This window comes from Phyllopteryx taeniolatus, chromosome 16 (genome assembly GCF_024500385.1).
Source record: "Phyllopteryx taeniolatus isolate TA_2022b chromosome 16, UOR_Ptae_1.2, whole genome shotgun sequence".
Classification (NCBI taxonomy): domain Eukaryota; kingdom Metazoa; phylum Chordata; class Actinopteri; order Syngnathiformes; family Syngnathidae; genus Phyllopteryx; species Phyllopteryx taeniolatus.
The window spans coordinates 14,788,138-14,809,657 of NC_084517.1; the positions used below are offsets into that span (position 1 = coordinate 14,788,138).

Here is a 21,520-nt window from a genome sequence, read left to right on the forward strand (position 1 = left end):
ATTGTCACACAATCACACCAAGGAAAACATGAGTAGAAGGCTTACAAAAGAAAACAAATTACTTTAAGACTTCATTAACTACGACTTTTGTTATAATATTATACAAAACGAACGTGAGACTTGAGTACTGTACAGCGAAAATACAACCAGGTCTCACGCCCTCTACAGGTCCTGTTGGCGGTTTGAAGTTAATGTAGCTACGAGTAAGTTAAAACATGGTAGACGGCTGGTTAGCACATCTGCCTCACAGTTCTGAGGACCTGGGTTCGAATCCCGGCCACGTTTGTTTCTAAGTACCCTGCGATTGGCAGGCGACCAGTTGAGGGTGTACCCCACCTCTCGCCCGAAGTCAGATGGAATAGGCTCCAGCACGCCCGCGACCCTAGTGAGGATAAACTGTTCGGAAAATGAATGAATGAATATTCTTTTGCGTGAAAAAGTTAATCCGGAGAACATAGCACTAGTGTACGTCTGTGAAGTTTGTAGTTTTATTTTGAAGCATACAACCGGAACCAGTTTGTTTCCATCCTGTGCGATTAAGGGTTTCGTCCTTCAGCTTCGGCAACAGCGGCTGACAATGTTTGATTTATAGGTTGAAATATCGGATTGCATTGACGTGAAGTTACCGCTTTCCTGAAACCGTAAACAGCGAAAATAGAACTACTTCTGCGAGGCTTCTATTTTACTTTGAAGCTTATAACCGGAACCAGTGTATTTCAACCTTTTAGGACCTCCAGCCTCAGCAGCAAGCACCAACCCCACTCCGCCGCATCGGTGGCCGACTTTCCGCGCAGGACAGCGGCTGCACGTCGGACACAGGTTGGGGAGGTGTGGGGTGTTGTGGGGGTGCGGACAGCTCCCGTTGCCGCCGCTGCTGGATGGACGAATGGAGCCCGGCTGCGTGCACACAGCAATGGCTATGGGGCTGACGTCGAAGAAGGCGTCCGCCCGGAGTGTCGGCGTGGAAAGAAAGAACCTCATCACAGTGTGCAGGTATGTCACGACATGCATCCAGGATCATGCTTGCCCCCCATAACTGTCCGTGATCTGCAGAATAAAGACCACGTTTATTGGATATTAAGAATAGACATCTACCAAGTGTTCAGTGGCAAGTCCTGCGCATAAATATTTGCTTTTACCTCTAAATGACGCCCTGTTTTCTTTTGATGTCACCTCCGAATCATGATTGTATTTTATATAACTAGACATAATTCTAATATAACAGATGGCAGTTCTTGTTCCTAAAGCTTAAATACTTGCTTTAATCCTCCTTGAATATCTCTAAATGTTACCCCATTTACTTTAAGATCACCATGAGTCATTCTCATATATTATTAATAGACATGATTTTTCTCAACATAAAGGAAATAAAAGCTCCTCCATCATAGTGATGTCCACTGCTTACATGGAACAAGGGCGTGCAAGGTCTCCTCCCCCTCCATCTTTCCCCTTTGACGTGTCCTATATATCAGTGGTCCCCAACCACCGGTCCGCGGACCGGCACAGAGCCGTGAGGCATTCGTTACCGGGCCGCAGAGCAAGAATGACCAATTTATATAATTTCTGTTGTATTGCAATTTGCGTGTCCATGTGTTTTATTTTGAAAATTGACCGCATCTTCTCCGCCGCAACAGCTGAGCGTCTTATTTGACACGTCGAGACTGCGCAGAACGCTTCCGTTTCCGGTCCCAGCCGGCTCAAACGCTTCTGTTTCCGGTCAGAGCAGGCTGGCTAACGGCGGTAGAGCTCAAAGAACGAAATCATTTCATAAACTAATTCAGCTCATTTACTGAAAAGATTTGTTCTTTTGAACGAAACGTTCGCGAACGAAACACTATATCAGGAGGCCCACTTAAAATACGGGTTTATCGCAACAGTTAATGCTCACGCACCAAGTCCGCTCTGATACAGATACAGTCGTAGGTTGCTGCTCGACACAGGCAGAACTACATTTACGGAGTTAGAAGTCTACTCTCATTGAGGATCGACGGAACTGCAGTTTGGTCTGGCTGCCTACAATAACTCAGACCCCCACTCCTGCATCCCACCCACAGTGGACACACCACGAACGGCAAAAGAGGAAGCAGAAGCGAGGCAAGCGTGTGTGTGTGTGTGTGTGTGTATATCTATGTGTGTATATATATAATATATACATATATTATATATATATATATATATATATATATATGCGCACACACCACCGCAGCCGGTCCGTGAGAAAAATGCCGACTCCTAACCGGTCCATGGTGCAAAGAAGCTTGGGGAACACTGCTATATATCATCATCACCATCATGCTCATGAGAGGTCATGGCTGTGTGTTGTGCACGTGTCACGTTATACGGCCGACACAAACATAACTTCTCCACCTCCTCTGAGGCACGCGGTGCATTTTAGGAGGCCTGCTTTGCAGCCATGATGTCACATTGTCTGCGTCCATCTCGGGTAGGACTGGCAGAAGCATGTGGACACTGAAAATAAAACCAAAGAATTAAGTCAGGAATTAGGAACAACCAAGTCGTTGTGATAATCTAGTTTACAAAGGTAAACAAACAAACAAGCCAAAAGTTAAGAAATGGCAGTTAAATAGGACACAGGTGGGAGAACCTATTGGCATACTGGAAGCTGACTGGCCATGAAGGAGCAGGGTGCGGTCAGAGGTGGGAAGAGTGCTGCTACTGTAGATTAATATGACTCAAATAAAAGCAAAACGTAGTCCTCCAAACAATTGCTTAAGTTTTCAGTGAAAATAAATACTCAAGTGTGAGTAAATATAAATAGCTTATTTATTCTTTTAACTAGTACACAAATGTCAAAAAGACAAAAACAAGTATTGACCAACAATATCACTTTAAAAAGCATTTTTTTAAATAAAAGTAATTAAACTTCATTCTTTGGTTATGCACATGAAACAGCACAGTAGGCTTACAAGGCAGATATTAATTACATAATTATATATAATTTGATTATAATGTAGTTAGGTGGATTCACGCACATATATGAACAATGCTGACATCTGTTTCATTATTTTAAGAAAACAACATGAACATGAGTTCTTCCACCTTTCATCTTTATCTTCAGTGCTGTGCATACATTGCGAATTGCGTTTTCTCCCTGCTCCTTTCGATTGCGCACAAGCCTTTCTGCGGTGACAATCATAGAAGTCCAATGAGCCTAAGTGGGTTGCACGAGCATTCACGTGCTGTGGTTGACATGCTGTTTTTATTCCACAGAGTAGTACATTTTGCAAACACAGACCAAGACAGCCTTTTTTATGTTTGTCAAATTCCAAATGAGCAGCACGGTGGACGTGGGTTCAAATCCGGCCTCCCCTGTGTGGAGTTTGCATGTTCTCCCCATGCCTGTGTGTTTATCAGTTTGAACATTAAATATCTTGTCTTTGTAGTGTATTCAATTAAATATAGGTTGAACATGAAAATGGTTGAACACAGAGGCCCCAACTATGCAAAGTAAAAGCCATTTATCAACACCCAGAAACGCCGCGGCTTCTCTGGGCCCGAGCTCATCTAAGATGGACAGAAGCAAAGTGGGAAAGTGTTCTGTGGTCCGACGAGTCCACATTTTAAATTGTTTTTGGAAATTGTGGGCGCCGTGTCCTCCGGGCCAAAGAGGAAAAGAACCAGCCGGACTGTTATGGACGCAAAGTTCAAAAGCCAGCATCTGTGATGGTATGGGGCTGTGTAGTGCCAATGGCATGGGTAACTTACACATCTGTGAAGGCACCATAAATGCTGAAAGGTACATACAAGTTTTGGAGAAACATGTGCTGCCATCCAAGTAACGTCTTTTTCAGGACACCCGCTGCTTATTTCAGCAAGACAATGCCAAACCACATTCTGCACGTGTTACAACAGCCTGGCTCCGTAGTAAAAGAGTGCGGGTACTAGACTGGCCTGCCTGCAGTCCAGACCTGTCTCCCATTGAAAATGTGTGGCGCCTTATGAAGCATAAAATACGACAACAGAGACCCCGGACTGTTGAACAGCTGAAGCTGTACATCAAGCAAGAATGGGAAAGAATTCCACCTACAAAGCTTCAACAATTAGTGTCCTCAGTTCCCAAATGTTTATTGAATGTTGTTAAAAGATAAGGTGATGTAACACAGTGGTAAACATGACCCTGTCCCAGCTTTTTTGGAACGTGTTGCAGCCATAAAATTCCAAGTTAATGATTATTTGCTAAAAACAATAAAGTTGATCATTTTGAATATTAAATAGTACTCACCGATACAAAGTACCGATACTTGATAATGCCATTACGTCTTGCAATTGTATTGTAAATGTATTTTATTTTAATAAAATCTTGTCCAAAACCACACATATTTCTTGAACAAGGCATAATTTCGCTCAAATAGAACACATTTTAGGTTAACAAACTAATGTCATTACTGACATTTTAACACCCAACGGCATGTTTTTCTTAGTCTTGCCACACATTTCTCTTAAATGTCTGTATTCATTTCATAAAATAATTGGTTGATTCATCCATCCATCCATTTTCTGAGCCACTTCTCCTCACTAGGGTCGCGGGCACGCTGGAGCCTATCCCAGCTGTCATCGGGCAGGAGGCCGGTACACCCTGAACTGGTTGCCAGCCAATCGCAGGGCACATACAAACAAACAACCATTCGCACTCACAGTCATGCCTACGGGCAATTTAGAGTCTCCAATTAATGCATGTTTTTGGGATGTGGGAGGAAACCGGAGTGCCCGGAGAAAACCCAGCAGGCACGGGGAGAACATGCAAACTCCACACAGGCGGGGCCGGGGATTGAACCCGGGTCCTAGGAACTGTGAGGCTGACGCTCTAACCAGTCGTCTACCGTGCTGACTGGTTAGAGCGTCAGCCTCTATTTTGTTTATAAATAAACTGTTTCATGTGTTTTATACATTTTCAAGTTTTTTTCCCCTAAATCTAATCTACAAATGACACAGCCAGTCTGTCCCCTTTAAAATTCAAATGTGGCCCTTGAGTGCAAATGTTCGCCCACTCGTGTTCAAGAACATTTCAATTTCAACATTTATCTAGCATTCTAGTGTCATAAGTAGTGTTGAAAAAAATACACCCTCCCCAAGTACAACAAAGACACCAAGTCAAAAATAGACACATCATCAAGAGTTTTTATTCCAGTAATCCAACCTCCCTGCTTTATTTTAGCACCACAAATAGTGAAGTACACAAAGTCACATGGTGCAAAAAGCAAATAAACCTCTTTGGGAGATTAGCAAGCTTACATATAACACGTGGGACTGTTCTAAGATCCGTTAGAGCATTTTTTTTATAATATCAATAAACGTAATGATGACAGCACACGAAGACAAGACACACCAACAAAAAGCACATGCATATTTTCGTCGGTATTGTTGACATGCTTTTTTTCTCTTTCCATTTTTTAATGAGCAACAGTCATGAGTCCTGCTGTCTCTTTGCCCATGCGGGTCATGGAGTTGATTCAAGTAGGCTTCCTGGGATGGGCGGTGGTGGGGGGTGGAGGTCCCACATCAGCTGGTCGGAGTGGGGACGCGCCCTACTTGCTGCCGTACTTGTTAAGATGATGTTAGTTATTACGTTAATGCATGGGGGATTCCCAAACTGTGGTGCCTGGCAGATAAGTGTAATGACAGTGTGGTCTGATACACAATAGGAGCATTTTATTTACTTTTATTGGGCGGGCTTCTTTGATCTACCCACAAGTTTTGGGATTTTTATTTATTTTTTTAAAATTTGAAATACTTATTTTGTGTTGATAGAAGATTTGGGTTTACCTCCCCCAAGGAGGTTATGTTTTCGTCAACGACGCTCTTTGTTAGCTACAGAGGTTATGCAAAAAATACTAAACAGACCATAATCTCATTCTCTAAACCCGTAAACTGAATCCCATAACTGCAACCCCATACCCTAAACCTGAGCCCCTAACCCAGGGGTGTCAGACTCATTTTCATCATGGGCCACATTGGAGTTAGCCTTTCCCTAAGAGGGCTGTTACGACCGTGAAAATCATATGAATGTATAGTCACCTCATCATATCATTGCATATACACAATTGCCCCACATTTCATTGTTATTATATATATTTTTACCAACGAATTGAGTTTTTAATCATCAGTCATGTAGAATAGTGACAATCAAATATATTGTTCAATTTATGTTAAGGAATTTGGTGGGGGAAAAAATGCTTGTAAAATCTATGAAAGTGAAGGAAAATATAAATTTTCATTCAGGGTTTCTGCCAAAACAAAAAGAACACATTCATTTAGCTTAAACTGTGAAGTCGACACATTTGATTTGCTTTAGTGGGCCATAAAAAAATTATGTGGTAGGCTGGATCTGGCCCCTGAGCCTTGAGTTTGACACCACTGCCCTTACCCTAACCCTAATCCCCTAACCCTAAATTTAATCGCCTATTCCCAATTTAAAACCTAATCCCCATAATTTTGAACATTTTGATCTGTGAACATCCTTAATGGAATTAGGATTGTTTCGCTTTAGCATTGGTCTACTGAGTGCCCTTATTGTTTAGTCAAAGACTTATTTCACCTGTTTGTGTGGAAGTGAGGGGGAAAACAGCCCAAACCCTGAAGCGCGACGTCGTCATCGGTGGCGTCAAAAGCCACGCTGAAGATGTTGTGTGATGAATGTTGGAAAAAAAACAGGAAGCACTGAGTGGGAGGGAAGATGATGGAAGAAATGATGCACACTGTCACTGGGCTCTGCTGCTGTTGCCGCTAGCAACGGGTCGAGGGATGTTTATGCAACTTTTAAAAAGACATTTTGGACGCTTTGTTTACGGTGTTGGCGGCGAGGGACTCTGTGAACCTAGGAAACAAATGACAGCAGTGAGACCAAAGAGGGGACGGCAAAGGGCAAAATTTGGCGACCAGACAGTGAAATATAGAAAAATGTCATAAAATACAACACAACTGACATTTTCTGAAAAATAACAGATTCACAGCATGGTTTTTCTTTGTCGGTTCTCAACAACTGTTCCTCAAGATTAACGCCCCCTGCGTATTGGAGGTGAACCCACTGTGAAATCCTGAATACAGCGAACCAGGGACTAGGACCCACCCCAAATAGTGCCGAATAGCAAAAACCAGTGATCAATTTGACAACCCACCCCCCCCAAAATGTTTACAATTGCCTATATTAATTGTACAAATCCTAAATATACCTCAAAATAAGATCCCAAAACACTTTTAACATTGTTTCAAGCTTGTCTTCCCACATTACCATTAAAAGTAAATGGCTTATTGATGATTTTATTTTGAAAAAAAAAATGCACACTAAGTGCATGGTACTTTGCTACGAGCCAGCGCTTTGACGGCACCTTGTTGCATCTTAGCATGTTGCAGAAAGAGCACAAACATACGCTGATAGTTGATAGTGAATTTGAGAATGGTGATCTACAAATAGGTTTTGCTGTATTTGGTGCCTGGGATTCACAGCATGATTCATCTTCACTGTTTTCTTTTTAAACCTTTTCACATCTTCCGTTCTGACTTTCAGAGGTAATTTAACTAATGAATTCAATTGGAACATCTCTGGAGTAGTTGTGGCCTGATTTCTCCCTACCTCCAGTGTCTAACACTAGAAACTTCTAAATGTTCTTCCTTTTATTTCATCCTCCCCGCTTGTATTTTGATCATTTGTCTCACCGCCATGCTGGGGTATACCACCAACATCTTTCATGTCCGCTTTCAGAAGTAATGTAATATTTAATTTGAAATCTGCATGTCTGCAGTAGTCATAGCCCAATTTCTCCCCTCTCCAGTGTATGTTTTAAAGATACTCAGAGGCTTCTATCGGTTCGTCATACTCCTTCATCCCAAAAATTTCCAATATTTCTCCAGTCCACCTCGCCCGTTTGTTCTTTCTGCACGTCCACAGACAACCAAACACTTGCCAAGACTCGCGGTAATATGGGAGAAAGGGGATGGGAGGCACACTCAACCAGAGTTACACTTTCGATTTTGGCTTTGACCCAAATTTCTTGAATTATTCATCAGCCATTAATTCTGTGGGACGTCTCCTCAGACCATCCACCTGGCGGTGGGCCCTGCTTCATCATCGTCTGTTGCTAATGCGACTGAAAAATAGAGAAGAAGTAGAAAGAGAAAGAAAGAGGAGATCAAAAGTTTGTACAAGGGAGTGTGGAAAGATTGAAAAGATTGGTGTTGGTTTGTATCAAAACACTCCTGTACACAGGAAGTACGGCGGAACTTTTTACCGCCCTTAAAGGTTTGATTGATTTGGGCCCCCTTACAGTATATCAGTCTATCATCAGGTCTTAAGGCTAAACTCAGGAAGGACGCTGTAATAATGAATTTGCTCAATGAGCGACCAGCAGTGGTTTGCGCCACCTGATTGAGACCACTTAGAACGCCAACTGACCAACTGTGCCAAACAGTACCTCATTGTACCTGATTTTGACCATGGAACCGCGTCAGTACCACGTACAACCGGAACAAGTAGGGGTGTAACGATATGGTATAGAGATGTACTGACTTCCCACACGGAACATATTAACCTCCAGCTACACAGCTACTCTGCAAACAAACACAGTGCAGCTCAGCCTCTGGCTTGTGAAAGAAGAGGAAGAAAATATTATATACATATATTGATGTTTCTATTTAGATGTCATTAAATCTGTTCAGCAAAGCGTGATGGAGAAATGGTTAGCATGTCTGGCTTACAGTGTTGAGGTTCTGGATTCGAATGTGTGCTCCAGCCTTACTGTGTGGAGTTAGCATATTCTCCTCATGAATACTGTGTGGAGTTAGCATATTCTCCTCATGCTTGCGTGGGTTTTACTCTTGAGTACTCCAGCTTTGTCACAAATTCCAAAAACATGCATGATATGTTCATTCAAGATTCTAAATTATCCATGGGTGTGTATGTGTGTGTGAATGTTTATTTTTCTATATGTTCCCTGTGATTGGCTGACAACCAGTTCAGGGTGTACCCCGCCTCTCACCCAAAGTCAGTTGGGATAGGCTCCAGCTATCCATAAGCCGCATAGAACATTGATGGGTGAATAAATCTGTTCCTGTTCACACAAAAGATAAAACAGTTTTACATGGTTTTCACTTACTGTACCCAATGTGCACTGAATCGTGAAATTAAAACCAAAGTACATACCAAACCATGATTTACCGTTGCACCCCTATTGACAAGGCCATTTACTGTAGAGCAATGGAAAAGGGGGTTGGAGTACCTAATAAGAGCTCAGTTCAGTGAGCTTCAAATGATTTTTCTTTCTTATTTTGCCACCAAAAGAAGGCGCCACCTCAACAGGAAAAGAAGAAAACTTCTACCAGGGTCCCAGAACAGATTGCGTTTGACCTCAGAGGTTCCGGTGTACAGTAGAAGGGTGAGGCGGGAGAACAAGAGGGCATTTAAAGCGAGCCGTGAGTGGGCTGGGCGCTGGTCCAAGCAGAGTGAGAGTGGGTTATGTATGGGGGGGGGGGGGGGGGGGGGGTGAACACAAAAGAAGCTTGTCAAAAGGACAAGCTGTTGTTTTTCTGTGTCGAATGGTACCAAGAGCATGGTGCTAGTCTACAGCAGCAGGTTCCATTTGGACTCTAAGGAAGGTTAAATCTGGTCACTTACATCTTTAGACCCCACCCCCATATTAAGGCTAATCAAAATGACATACATTTTGTTCAGTACAGAGGCCTATCCTAAATTGGGTCCAAGGACTATCAGGGGTGCCTCCTGGATGTGGTTTCACACGGTGTAACAGAACATATTATCTGAGCCATCGTGAACTGTCGTCCTGCAAAGTTCTTGGCTTCTGGATACCGACAGGAACACTTCTTAGCTCTTTAAATGACTTTTCTTGGTTCTGGTTTCTGTATATTGACGGGAACCAGGCTTAGCTCTCTAAACTACCTTTCTTGGTTCTGTTTTGGATACTGACAGAAACCATGCTTGGCTCTCTAAACCAATGATTCCCACCCAGGGTGTCATGGCACACTAGTGTATATTTCTTATAGCTATATCTTTATCTATGCCAGCGACATGACAGGCAGAACAATTAAATGCTCTTCCATTAGATGGCAGATGATACTATAAACCTGTATCTCCACCTGTTGCCATTTATACAACAGAATAAGTCATGGGTTCCTGTGAATATATCAGCTTTGTGTTCAATTCAATAGGCCCAGATTTCACGCTGTAAATAGTAAAGTAAAATTGGGAGTAAATTGAGACAAGTGCACAAACTATCGGTATTCTTTCTCTTTGTGAAATTTTTTTGGGTTGCTGTGCCGTGTGATTTTTCTAATGTAAAATAAGAGCCTTGGCTTGGTTGGGAAACACTGGTCTAAACCACCTTTTTTGGTTGCGGTCTGGATATTGACAGGAACCATGCTAGGCTCTCTAATCCAATTTCCTTCACTAGAAATAAGACACCACTGACCTGTTTGACTGATCCGATGTGGCCCAGAAAACAGTCAAAGCCCCAAAAGTGGATTTAATCCAGTGTTTGTTGCCGGTTGGAGAAGGCCCGGTGCAGATGTTCGTGGTGTTTTGCTTCTGTCCTACCAGGCTGGGACGAGGTTCCCCCTCCCCGCCTAGAGCGTTTTGCGTTTGGGGAAGATGGCTTTCCGAAAGGAGGTGGTGGTGGTTCCCCGGCTGAAGGAGGCGCCACCCAAGGAGATCTTGGTCTTGCCGCTGGTGATGGTGGAGGAGCCCAGCGAGGTTGTGCTCTTGCCCCGGGAGATGGAGGAGTTGCCCATGGCCAGCTTGCTCTTTCCCCGCTTGATGCTGGTGTTGCCCAGCGTCAGGGCTGTCTTGCCCTCGGTGAAGCTGGTGTTGCCCATTGAGGCCAAGCCCGTCGTCGTCTGGACCCAGAATTGGAGGTGGCGGTTGGGTCTCACTCCACGTTGAGCATGGCACGCTCATGCAGCATGAACGCCCGCTCTGCAAGCCCTCAGATGCAACAGTAACACCAGCGATGATCTGGAGCCCACCAGAATGCCGAGAGATCCCCGACTGGCATAAAGCCTCCGTTGAGCTGCTGGACGTGGGCTTGGGAAGGCCGCATACCACCCGGGAGTTGGTCTGAATGGACAGAGGCTGCCCGTAGGTTGGCCGCTGCGTATTGAGAGGGCGAGGGGTTGGGGGTGCGACTTAGGACAGTTGTGCAATTGTCCTGTGGACTCGACGACAGCAGGAACATTGTTGACACTGGCGGTGGGGGTACAATCTCGCAGTGACATCACTTTGTTCTGCACCATTGTTCAAAGTGTAAATGTTTGAAATAACTCAAAAACACCTCGAAATGTGTTTCCGTGCAGTTCATTGAAATGGATTTTATTATCCATTTGCAAGTCATTACATATTTGTAGGTGTCACAAAACCAAGACAAGCAGAATTAAGACACGTTATAAGGACTGTGGTGCTTCAAAACCTAAAATCAACAATAGACACATAACTGTACATTAAAGGGTTGTTGATTAACGTGCACTCGTCTTTTCACACATCCCTCCCTCCCACCGTTGAACATCTCATTGAATAAAACCAATTCTTGCAACTTGCTGATACACCATCATATCTTGCCTCACCCTCAAACCGACCCTGACTGACCTGAGGCAACAGACCAGACGGACATATCCGTATTTTTTCTTTGTTTTTTGGTGAGTACATACTGGATTCAGACAGACAAATCCACATTTTTCTTTGTTACGTGCTGGATTCACGGCCGGTAATTCCAGTAGACGTGGCTGTGGGTCTTGTCGCCCCTGCTTAGTGTGGTCCTGACCACAGATGCACACTTGGTCCCGTGGGTGAAGGTCAGCGTGGTGATGGAGCTGGTGGTCTCACCTCGTGTGACCGAGGTCTTGCCCACAGCCACTCCGCTCTTGCCCAGTGTTAGTGTGCTTCTGCTCCAGGAGACGGAGGATTGACCCCAGGAGATGGCGTACTTAGTGCTCAGTAGGGAAACTTTGCCTTTGCTGAAGGAAGTCCTACTGGATGAAAAGGTGGTCTTCCACTCAGTTTCAGAGTCTACTTTGGACTTCTTCTTCGTGGAGCTGGCTCCCAGGGTCTGCTCCATCTAGGTGTTCCTGCGTTTGGGCATGAGCGCTTTGCGGAAGGAGGTGGTGGTGGTCCCTCGGCTGAAGCTGGCCCGTCCTAGAGCCACGGTGGTCTTCTGTCTCTGGATTGTGGAGTCACCCATGGAGGTGGTGGTCACTCCGCGGAAGATTGAGGAGTTCCCCATGGCGACGGTGGTCTTCCCCCTGGCAATGGATGTGCTTCCCACAGCCAGGGCGGTCTTGCCCTCGGTGATGCTGGTGTTGCCCATTGCCCCGGAAGCGGGTGGCTGGCAACTCCTAGCAATCGTGCGGCATGGCCGTCGACCTTTTTTGCGATGCTTCCGATCTGGAGCTAAACTAAAACTGCAGCAGCCCTAAATAGCTGCAATCAGCTGAGGGGGAGGGAAGGATTTGATCCCCCCTCCCCGATACGGGGGACACAAAAGGACCTGGAAGCTCAGTGTGTGCACAAAGGCTGCAAGGACAGGGGGTTAATTGTATTGTTGTCATGATAACACTGAAGGGGTGCTTTGTGCGGCACACAAGACAATTGGGGTGACCTCAGGGACAAGATGGCGTGCCCCCCCCCCCCCCCCCCCCACACCAAAAAAAAAAGCCGCCCCCACCGCCTCATTGGTGTGTTCACAACTTCACATACAGTAGTACATTTGTCCACCGGGTACAGTACCCAGCTAAAGAAGACTCTTCTGTTTATGTTTAGGTTCTCGGTCAAAACGCTCCTGGAAAAGTACACGGCCGAGCCCATCGACGACTCGGCCGAGGAGTTTGTCAACTTTGCTGCCATCTTGGAGCACATCCTCAGTCACCGCTTTAAAGGTAACAAACAACCCCCCTGGAGAAGGATGCTCAACAGGTTTTGATGTTCCTGCTCCTGTAGTCACGTTTTCTCCATCCAGCATTGGTGGGAAGTCATTACAAATACTTCTTTAAACAGTACAAATACTTAGTTTCTGTACTTGAGTAGATTTTTAAGGTATTTGTACTTTACTAAAAAAAAAATTTAACGAAAACTTTTTATTTTTACGCCCTACATTTGAAAACGGATATCTGTACTTTGTACTCCTTATTTTGTCCGAATAGGCTCATTATTTTTTTCAACCTCAGCAGATGACGACATGGCGTAAAAAAGACGGACAAAAACAAAAATAAAAGGGACAGCGGCGACATGGAGGAATGTGAACCAGTTAAAACGGTGATGGCAACAGATTCGAAGAAGCAAAATATTCCCCATGCATGGCCGCATTTAGATTTGTTTGATTTTGTTGGCTCCCAAAGCATTAGTGGTGAATGGGTTGCCTTGTGCCAGCCTAAAAACCACGAGTGCCTAATCTGTAAAAAACACATACCAGTACTACAAGTTAACTCCATAGTTTCAGTTGTTTACGTTAGCTAATTTAGCTTTTTCTTCTTACTCAGTTCACAAGGTTAGCAAAGCTACACGTTGTTTGGAAAAGTCGACCCAACGCGTAACTTGTATTTATGCTGTTTCAAAATGGGTATTGTATATACTTGACAGTAAACATACATTTTTACTTTTACCTTTCTACTTTAGTATATTTTATAGTCTGTACTGTTTTTTTGTTTGTTTTTTGTTTTGCTAAAGTACAGGTACAAGTATGTCTACTTTTACAAGAGTCTTTTACAATACTACTTTTGCCATCTCTGCCAACCAGGCCCGGCCAGCTGGTTCAGCTCCGATGGACAGCGCAGTTTCTGGGAGTACATCCGGCTGGCCTGTGGCAAGGTGCAAAACAACTGCATTGCCAGCATCGAGAACATCGAGAACATCAGCACGTCTCGAGCCAAGGCAAGGAGCGTGCGTGTGTGCACGTGTGTGTGTGTGTGGTACCGTGTCTGATATTTTGTTTCTTTCAGGGTCGAGCATGGATTCGAGTGGCGCTGATGGAGAAACGTCTGTCAGAATACGTGTCCGCTGCCCTGAGGGACACCAGAACGACCAGGTAAGGCTCATTCTACATTCCAGTAGGCTAGGAAATCAGAACTGTCACAGGTCAAGTTTTCACTTGTACTCGTTACAAATCATTTGAATTAAGACCAAATGGGGCCGTAACCCACCAGATCTTGATGAATATGCAGATCTAGGAATTTATTCATTAAGTTTGGTCGTTACAGTTCACTTTTATTGGGGCCTTTGGGTCAATGACCCACCAGATACAGTTAAAGGTGTACATCAAGGAATTTATTTTCATGTTTAGTCATTACAGTCCACTTGTGTTGGGGCCGAGTGCCGCAGTGACCCACCAGATCCAGATGAAGGTTCAAGTTCAATAATTTATTCTTACAGTATTTTTAGTCGTTAGAGTTCACTTGTATTGGGACCGAGTCGGGCAGTGACGTACCAAATCTAGGAATGCATTCGTTTAGTTTTATTGTAATAGTCCACTTGCGTTTGAGCCAGTTGGGGCAGTGACCCACAATCTATTGCCTTGAGGGACACCAGAATGATCAGGTAAGGCTAACTCTGAGGAGCTTGGAAAATTGTAACTATCCTGGTTCCAACCCCAAAACGTGAAGGAAAAACACAACTGTTGACTACACAAAAGCTTGCATTTGCTTGATTTATCATTCAACGATCAATCTAATCACTATCTCCAGGAAGAGCCACCATTTTGCTCGTTCAAAGATGGTAACAGTTTTTTTTTGGTTGACAGGAGGTTCTACGACGACGGCGCTATCATGCTGAGAGAGGAGGCTACGGTGCTGACTGGCATGCTCATCGGACTGAGCGCCATTGACTTTAGGTAAGTTTTAGTTACAACATTTGGTACAAACTACTTAAATGATTGTGAACCTTACATAAACACAACAAACGACAACCTGATTCGATGAGATATCGGCATTATGGATGTGTTAAATGGCATTTCCCATGTCACATTTACAGTGTTATCAAATATGCACAATCTGGATCAGATCCAGACAGAACTTCATTTGACATGACATCTAAAAAAATAAATAAATAAATAAATAAATCCTTCCAAAATGTAATACAAGAATTATATTCTGTCATTAAAGTAATCCATAACTTCCTTGGCAGAGAATGAATGTAAGTAAACATGCAAAAAAAAAAAAAAAAAGGTAATCCCAAAATTTAATTAAATATTGTCCATGTAAGGCGGAACGGTAGGGACTGGTTAGCACATCTGCCTCACAGTTCTCAGGACTGGAGTTCAAATCCAAGCCCCGCCTGTGTGGAGTTTGCATGTTCTCCCCGTGCCTGCGTGGGTTTTCTCCGGGTATTCCGGTATCTTCCCACACCCCAAAAACATGCATGGTAGGTTGATTGAAGACTCTAAATTGCCCTTAGGTGTGAATGTGAGTGTGAATGGTTGTTTGTTTATATGTGCCCTGCGATTGGCTTATTACCAGTTCAGGGTGTACCCCGCCTCTAGTCCGTAGATAGCTGGGATAGGCTCCAGCACACCTGCGACCTTAGTGAGGATAAGCGGTACAGAAAATGGATGGATATTGTCCATGTCGCTTCTGCTTGAAGGGGCCTAGTGGATTAGTGACCCATCAGATCCCGATATAGTTGTGGATGAAATAATTTATCAATTTTGGCGGTTCCAGTCGACTTGCATTGGCACCGAATGGGACAATGATCCACCGGATCCAGATGAAGTTGTGGATAGAATAATTTTTAATGTTTGGTCACAACCTAGCCAAAGCCTTGCCAGAGAATACATTTACAGAAGAAATGAAGTAATACACAAGCAAATTACATATCGTCCATATAGTTTCTGCCTGAAGGGGGAAACACTGGACGGCAAGTCGCCGGCGGTGATCGACTACACTCCCTACCTGAAGTTCACTCAGAGGTAAGCTTTTTTCCATGAGCTTAGCATTAGCATGTGTCGCAAACGCTTGCTGCTCCTCCGCAGCTATGACTGCCTGAGCGACGACGAGGATCGGCGCAGCGTAGACAGCAGCAACAGCGAGGAGAGCGTCCCTGAGCATCCATACATCCCACTGGTCACCGATGAGGAGAGCTGGAGTAGCAAATTCCGCAAGATGGAGCAGCGATTCAAGATCGTATACGCCCAAAAGGTTAAACAAAAAAAAGAACAACATGATACAGTAATCTAAGATAATAAGCTGTTTTGCAGCAGATAGTGAAAACCTGCGAGTAATTGACGCACCCCACAATATGTTTACTATCGCCTGTATCAGTAGTTTAAACTGTAAATATACTGCATCCCAAAACATTTGTGTCATTTCAAATTAATCTTACTTACATTACCCTGAAAATTAAATTACTTACAGATATTTGATGAAACTGAAGCATTTTTTGTTCCTTCTGAACAAAACAAAACAAAAAAATCTATTTCTGTATATGACTTTAAATTGGTGTCATTTATTGTGAAATATTAGTTTATTGAACATTTTAAGTATTTTATTCCTTCATTGCCATCTTGCACCATCACTGGGAAGCTGTCTGGTGTATGAATTACTGCCCGTAGTGGATTACCTGTGGCATGAATTTATTTCATAGTACAGTGTGCTTATTCGCCGTTTGCGCTTCACAAATTCTCCAGGTCACGCTTTTTTCTGTGGAACATATCCCCAGCCATTTGATAAAAACCTATTTGTCTAATTCTTTGCTCTTTCTGTAATGCCCTAAGATGCTGCAAGATGGCGCCAAAGCCCTGATTAATATGAAAGCAGTAATTGTGTGTGAATTAAGTATTGTTGAAGTGATACGTCTATCTCGACTAAGTGACTACAATCTTTGTATGTCAGGAAGGAGCTAAGTGTAGCATGTGCCATTAGTGGAAGTTACAGAGCGTCTTCGCTGCATGTGCATGGACGTACAGTTGGGTGGGGGGAGGGCGTGGTGCATAGATTATTCATGTTTTTTTGCTATTCGCAGCAGGGCTTGGACTGTATACCCCAGGAGTTTACTGTTTATTTGGCTTTTCAAAAAAAATAACACAAAACTCAAGAATCACATATATTACATTTGGCATTATGAATCAGTTTTCTAACTCGTGTGTGTTTAGGGCTACCTAGAGGAGCTGGTACGCCTTCGCGAGTCACAGTTGAAGAACGTGGAGACGGAGAACAAACGTCTGAGGGCCAAAGTGGACGAGCTGACCTCGCAGAGTCAGCGTGAGAAGAAGGAGCTGGAGGCTGTCGTGCTGGAGCTGCAGGCTCAGCTGTGAGACAGCACCCCCTACCTTTGACCTTGGGTTTGGATTATCGGAATTAAACACAAAAATGACATATTTGATAGTTTAGAGGGTGATTGTATTTTGGTACAGATTTGGATAAAGCTGTAAATCAGGGAATTTATTTTTCATGTTTGGTTGACTTTATGTAATCACTTCGTGCGTATGGTTCAGTTTGCGTCTGGTGTGAACGCATCATAAATGCAGGGCTTGACATTAACACCCGCCAACCCGCCCAATCCCGGTGGATTTCAGTGGTAACACCGCTACTCACATTGCCCAATTTGTTTTGATCAGGAAAAAAATTATCGTTCCCCCTCCCGTTGATGACTCTATTTCAATTGCTAACAAATTCTGTCAGTACCTAACCCCTATTATCCAACAGTAAAATTTTGGCTAGTGAAAATGCTGAGTGGCTAGTAACTCTGGGAAACCAGTTGCCACATTGACTGTTGAGCAAAAAGGTTAATTTTATTTTCCTGCCTGCATTTGGGCCAAGTGGGGCAGTGTCCCACCAGATCCAGGCTAAGAAGCAGATGGAAAATGTATTTTACGTTTAGTCATTACAGTCTGCTTGACCAAGTCAAGATCTAGCTCGAGGTGTGCGTCGAGGAATAATTTTTTTTCACGTTTAAAGTCCACTTGCATACGAGCCGAGCAATCAACCAGGAATGCATTTAGTTTCAGTTACTGTCCACTTGTATTAGGGCAAATCCCACCCATCAATCCCGTCAATCCAGATAAAGTTGCAGTTTTGGTTGGTACAGTCCACTTGCTTTGGGGCCTGTTGGTGCAGAGACCCACTGGATCCACAAAAAGCAGATTGAATAATTTATTTTCCATTTTGTGTGTTGCATTGAGTAGTCCACTTGTATTAGGGCCGAGTGGAGTAGTGACGAAGCCAATCGCTATCATACAGTACTGATATGACAGAGACTGGTTTAGAAGAAATGCATAATTATTATTGTCTTGTCTCTCCTTAAGCTCGTCCCTTATGCCCTGTGACTCTTCCCACCTGGGAAAAAACCATTCCATCGCGCTCATCAACCGGTGGGCCACCATCACCGACCGCCGGGGAGACGTCAAACTCTTCCGCAGGTAATCACAATCGTAGCATATTCCGGAATACAGTGAACCGCTACTATTCCTGGAAGGTAGGGATCGAGCCTTACCGCAAATAGCAAAAATCCTTGAGTCATGAACGCATTTCTAAAAGGGGGTTGTAATTGCGTATAGATGCCACAAGATGCCAGCAGAGCACTTAAAAGAGGGGTTTGCAATTTTAAAACTGCTAGCAAGATTTGAATGTAGCCTCACTTCACTGATCCCTCCCCTCCTTGAGTCTCTGACCAAAGCCACGGCCGTCACTGACGTGCACGAGTGGAATTTTCAAATTCACTGTGAACACACATCCAGCGTCAACTAAAGAGCAGCGGCAACAATACTAAGCTAGCATTAGCACTATAAATAAACTGAGTTTAGCCACAGCTGCTACATTGGTAGCATGACTTGTTTCCAATGGAGTCTACTATAACACTAAATGTTATTGTTTTGAAGTTGTCTTTTTCAGAATGTAAAAATCAATAAAAAAATTGAAAAGAGACGATAAACTTAGTTGTTGAGCAGAATGTTGCTAATTCCGTATCCTTTCTGTAGCCTCTCAACTGTATGAGGTCCCTTCGCGCTGCTTTGATTTTGCTAGTCTTATGCTCAGTTGTTGGCATCTATTTTCCGAAGGTGAATATTCCGCCATAGTTTTAGCAAAGCGGCAAATGATTGAAACCTTGTCAGTCACACCTTCACACATTCGCGAATTAGCGAATTTGTGAGTGCCTAACTGCGAATATGGAGGGTTTTACTGTATTCTCTGAAGACACAATTGAATTGTATATTTGTGGTTCCTACAGGAGGAGTTTTCATAGTTTGGAGCAACTTTCTGCAGAGATCAGCCTCAGCTCGGAATCTCAAAGGACCGATGAGAGGCAGAACGGAGACACTGCCTGGACCTCAGCAGGTAAGTATGATTGACATAATAAAATGAGTAATACTACAATACTAACTGCTACATTAGGTTGATTCGTCAATCCCAGCTCACGTCCGCCCGACTTGCAAACCACATAATGCAGTTCACTCCAGTCCAGTGGGTGGGAGTTTTGCGCGTTAGAAAGTGGATTGCCAACTACCGCTCCTTCTCCTGTCCATCCATTTTCCATACGGCTTATCCTCACTAGGGTCACGGGTGTGGTGGAGCCTATCCCAGCTCACGGCGGGGGAGAGGCGGGTTACACCCTGAACTGGTGGCCAGCCAATCGCAGGTCACATTTAAGCAAACAATCATTCACACCTACAGACAATTTAGTGTCATCAATTTACCTACCATGCATGTTTTTGGGATGTGTGAGGAAACCGATTACCTGGAGAAAACCCACGCAGGCACGGGGAGAACATGCAAACTCCACACAAGCGAGGCCGGATTTGAATGCGGGTCCTCAGAACTGTGAGGCAGATGTGCTAACCAGTCGGTCACCGTGCCGACCCTCTTTCTGCTGTGCCTGCCTATACACAGTCCGACAGACACGAATGAAGTCACCACTAATCTCAGTGACTCTGTAAACGCAATGATATTAATCGTTTTTCGGATAAAGGACAAATTATTGTTATATTGTCAGTCTACATGCGTTGCGCTTGTGTTCAAATCAATCATTAGCTTGTCTATTGCATTTTCCATTAAGGGTTAGCATTAAGCTAGCAAAGCCAAAGTTGTTTGGTTGTTTTAAACAGACAACCTGTAATTCTCTTTGTTGTATGTTTAGTTTGCCAAACTGCTGCTTATTGTGAAGTGAGTTGGATTGAGTTTGCTGCCACCATACAGCGCTCGTATCTCAAGTTGCACTCGCAAGTCAAAGCAAAAAATCAGCCGAATTATGGCTCCTATCTAAAAAAAAATAAAAAAATAAAATAACCTTATGAGTCAGCTCACTCGTATCTCGAGGCACCAATGAACTTTAGGAAGGTCCAGGAAACTTTGGGGGTGGAGTCTGCAGCCCTGAACATACTACTTGTACGAAGAACTAAAAGTTCCTGGAACTAACTTTACTCAATTACTAACTACTCGAAATAGGAACTTTTTGAAGACATCCTATGTGTTTGGACCGCAAGAACTAATGTCTAAATTAGTTATGGGGTAATTTATCTGGGCCAAAAGAAAGACCCTGTTATGGAGTGGCTGTGGTACTTTCAAGACATTTTGGGGTGGGTTCTGCAGCTCTGAAGATGTCTGACTGGAGCTAAAAAGTTCCTGGAACTTCATGTGGAAATGAATCTCTGAGCAACCTTGGACCCTCTACGACTTTGCGCTTGTATTGTTTTAGGAAAGGACAACACACCGTCCATGTTGGGTCTGTGCGGCTCTCTGGTGTCACTGCCGAGCTCCAAGTCACTGACCAGCCTGAAGTCCAGCGAGTGTCTGGTCAACATCAGCGCCGAGCCCAGCCCCGCACTTTCCCCCAGCTAAGGGATCCCACCAGCCCACCCTTCTTTGCCTTCCCACTTACTCCCTCCCACCCGGACCAACCGCCAACGTCTCCGTGAATGTACAGCAGGAATTCTGGTCATTATTGTCCTCTCTCTCTCTCTCTCTCTTGCTCTCACTCTCTCTCTCTCGCTCTCTCCCTCTCTTTCTCTCTCTCTCTGTCTCTCTCTCTGTCTCCCTGCCTCTCTCTCTCTCTCTCTCTCTCTCTCTCTCTCACTCTCTCTCTGCCCCCCCCTCTCTCTATCTTTCGCACAGCCATTTTGTTGTCTTTCTGACATCACAACAACACAATTCAGATGTCAATACTGTACAACCAAAACAAACACGCAGCTTTGGATGTGCTATTTCAGCCTATTCCCTTCTTTGTATGCTTCAAATCTGAGATTATTATTATTACTATTGTTTGTGTTGCAATAAACTGCCTTTTACACGATGTTACGTGCATTTATTAAGTACATGACTTATGTTTAGGAGGGAATCAGCAAGTAGATGGCACAAGCGGGATTTGGCTCTATCTGGTGGCCGTGAGTAAAAACCCTCCTCATAGGCCACTTCATTAGGTACACTAATACAAATGAAGATTATTACATTGTATTTCAGCTCACCCTCAATCCTGACCTTCTGGAGGCAACACTATTTAAAGTTGTTTAATTTAACACAATCGGAATGTGTATGAATTTGGTGAAATACATTGTTGTTGTTTTTTCGTTTATATTTTTTTTAA

The 21,520-nt window shown here is 43.9% G+C and overlaps 2 protein-coding genes across 3 annotated transcripts; one reads left to right on the forward strand and one right to left on the reverse strand.

Annotated features, from left to right (window-relative positions):
* Positions 1-39: 39 nt before the first annotated feature.
* rundc3aa (RUN domain containing 3Aa) lies at positions 40-21,229 on the forward strand. Of its 2 annotated transcripts, none has more exons than XM_061750603.1 (12): positions 40-203; positions 729-993; positions 12,779-12,894; positions 13,752-13,885; positions 13,954-14,039; positions 14,751-14,840; positions 15,834-15,914; positions 15,978-16,143; positions 17,097-17,254; positions 18,249-18,362; positions 19,172-19,278; positions 20,636-21,229. In XM_061750603.1, the coding sequence occupies exons 2-12, from the start codon at positions 887-889 to the stop codon at positions 20,776-20,778; spliced, it is 1,302 nt and encodes a 433-aa protein (XP_061606587.1). In that variant the 5' UTR covers positions 40-203; positions 729-886; the 3' UTR covers positions 20,779-21,229. The 2 variants fall into 2 exon arrangements, with proteins under 2 accessions (XP_061606587.1, XP_061606588.1); XM_061750604.1 differs by lacking the exon at positions 40-203 and adding an exon at positions 243-385.
* Positions 11,305-12,498, reverse strand: zwi (zwilling). The gene has a single exon (XM_061750624.1). It carries the CDS (start codon positions 12,324-12,326, stop codon positions 12,078-12,080), a length of 249 nt encoding a protein of 82 aa, XP_061606608.1. The 5' UTR covers positions 12,327-12,498; the 3' UTR covers positions 11,305-12,077.
* Positions 21,230-21,520: the final 291 nt, after the last annotated feature.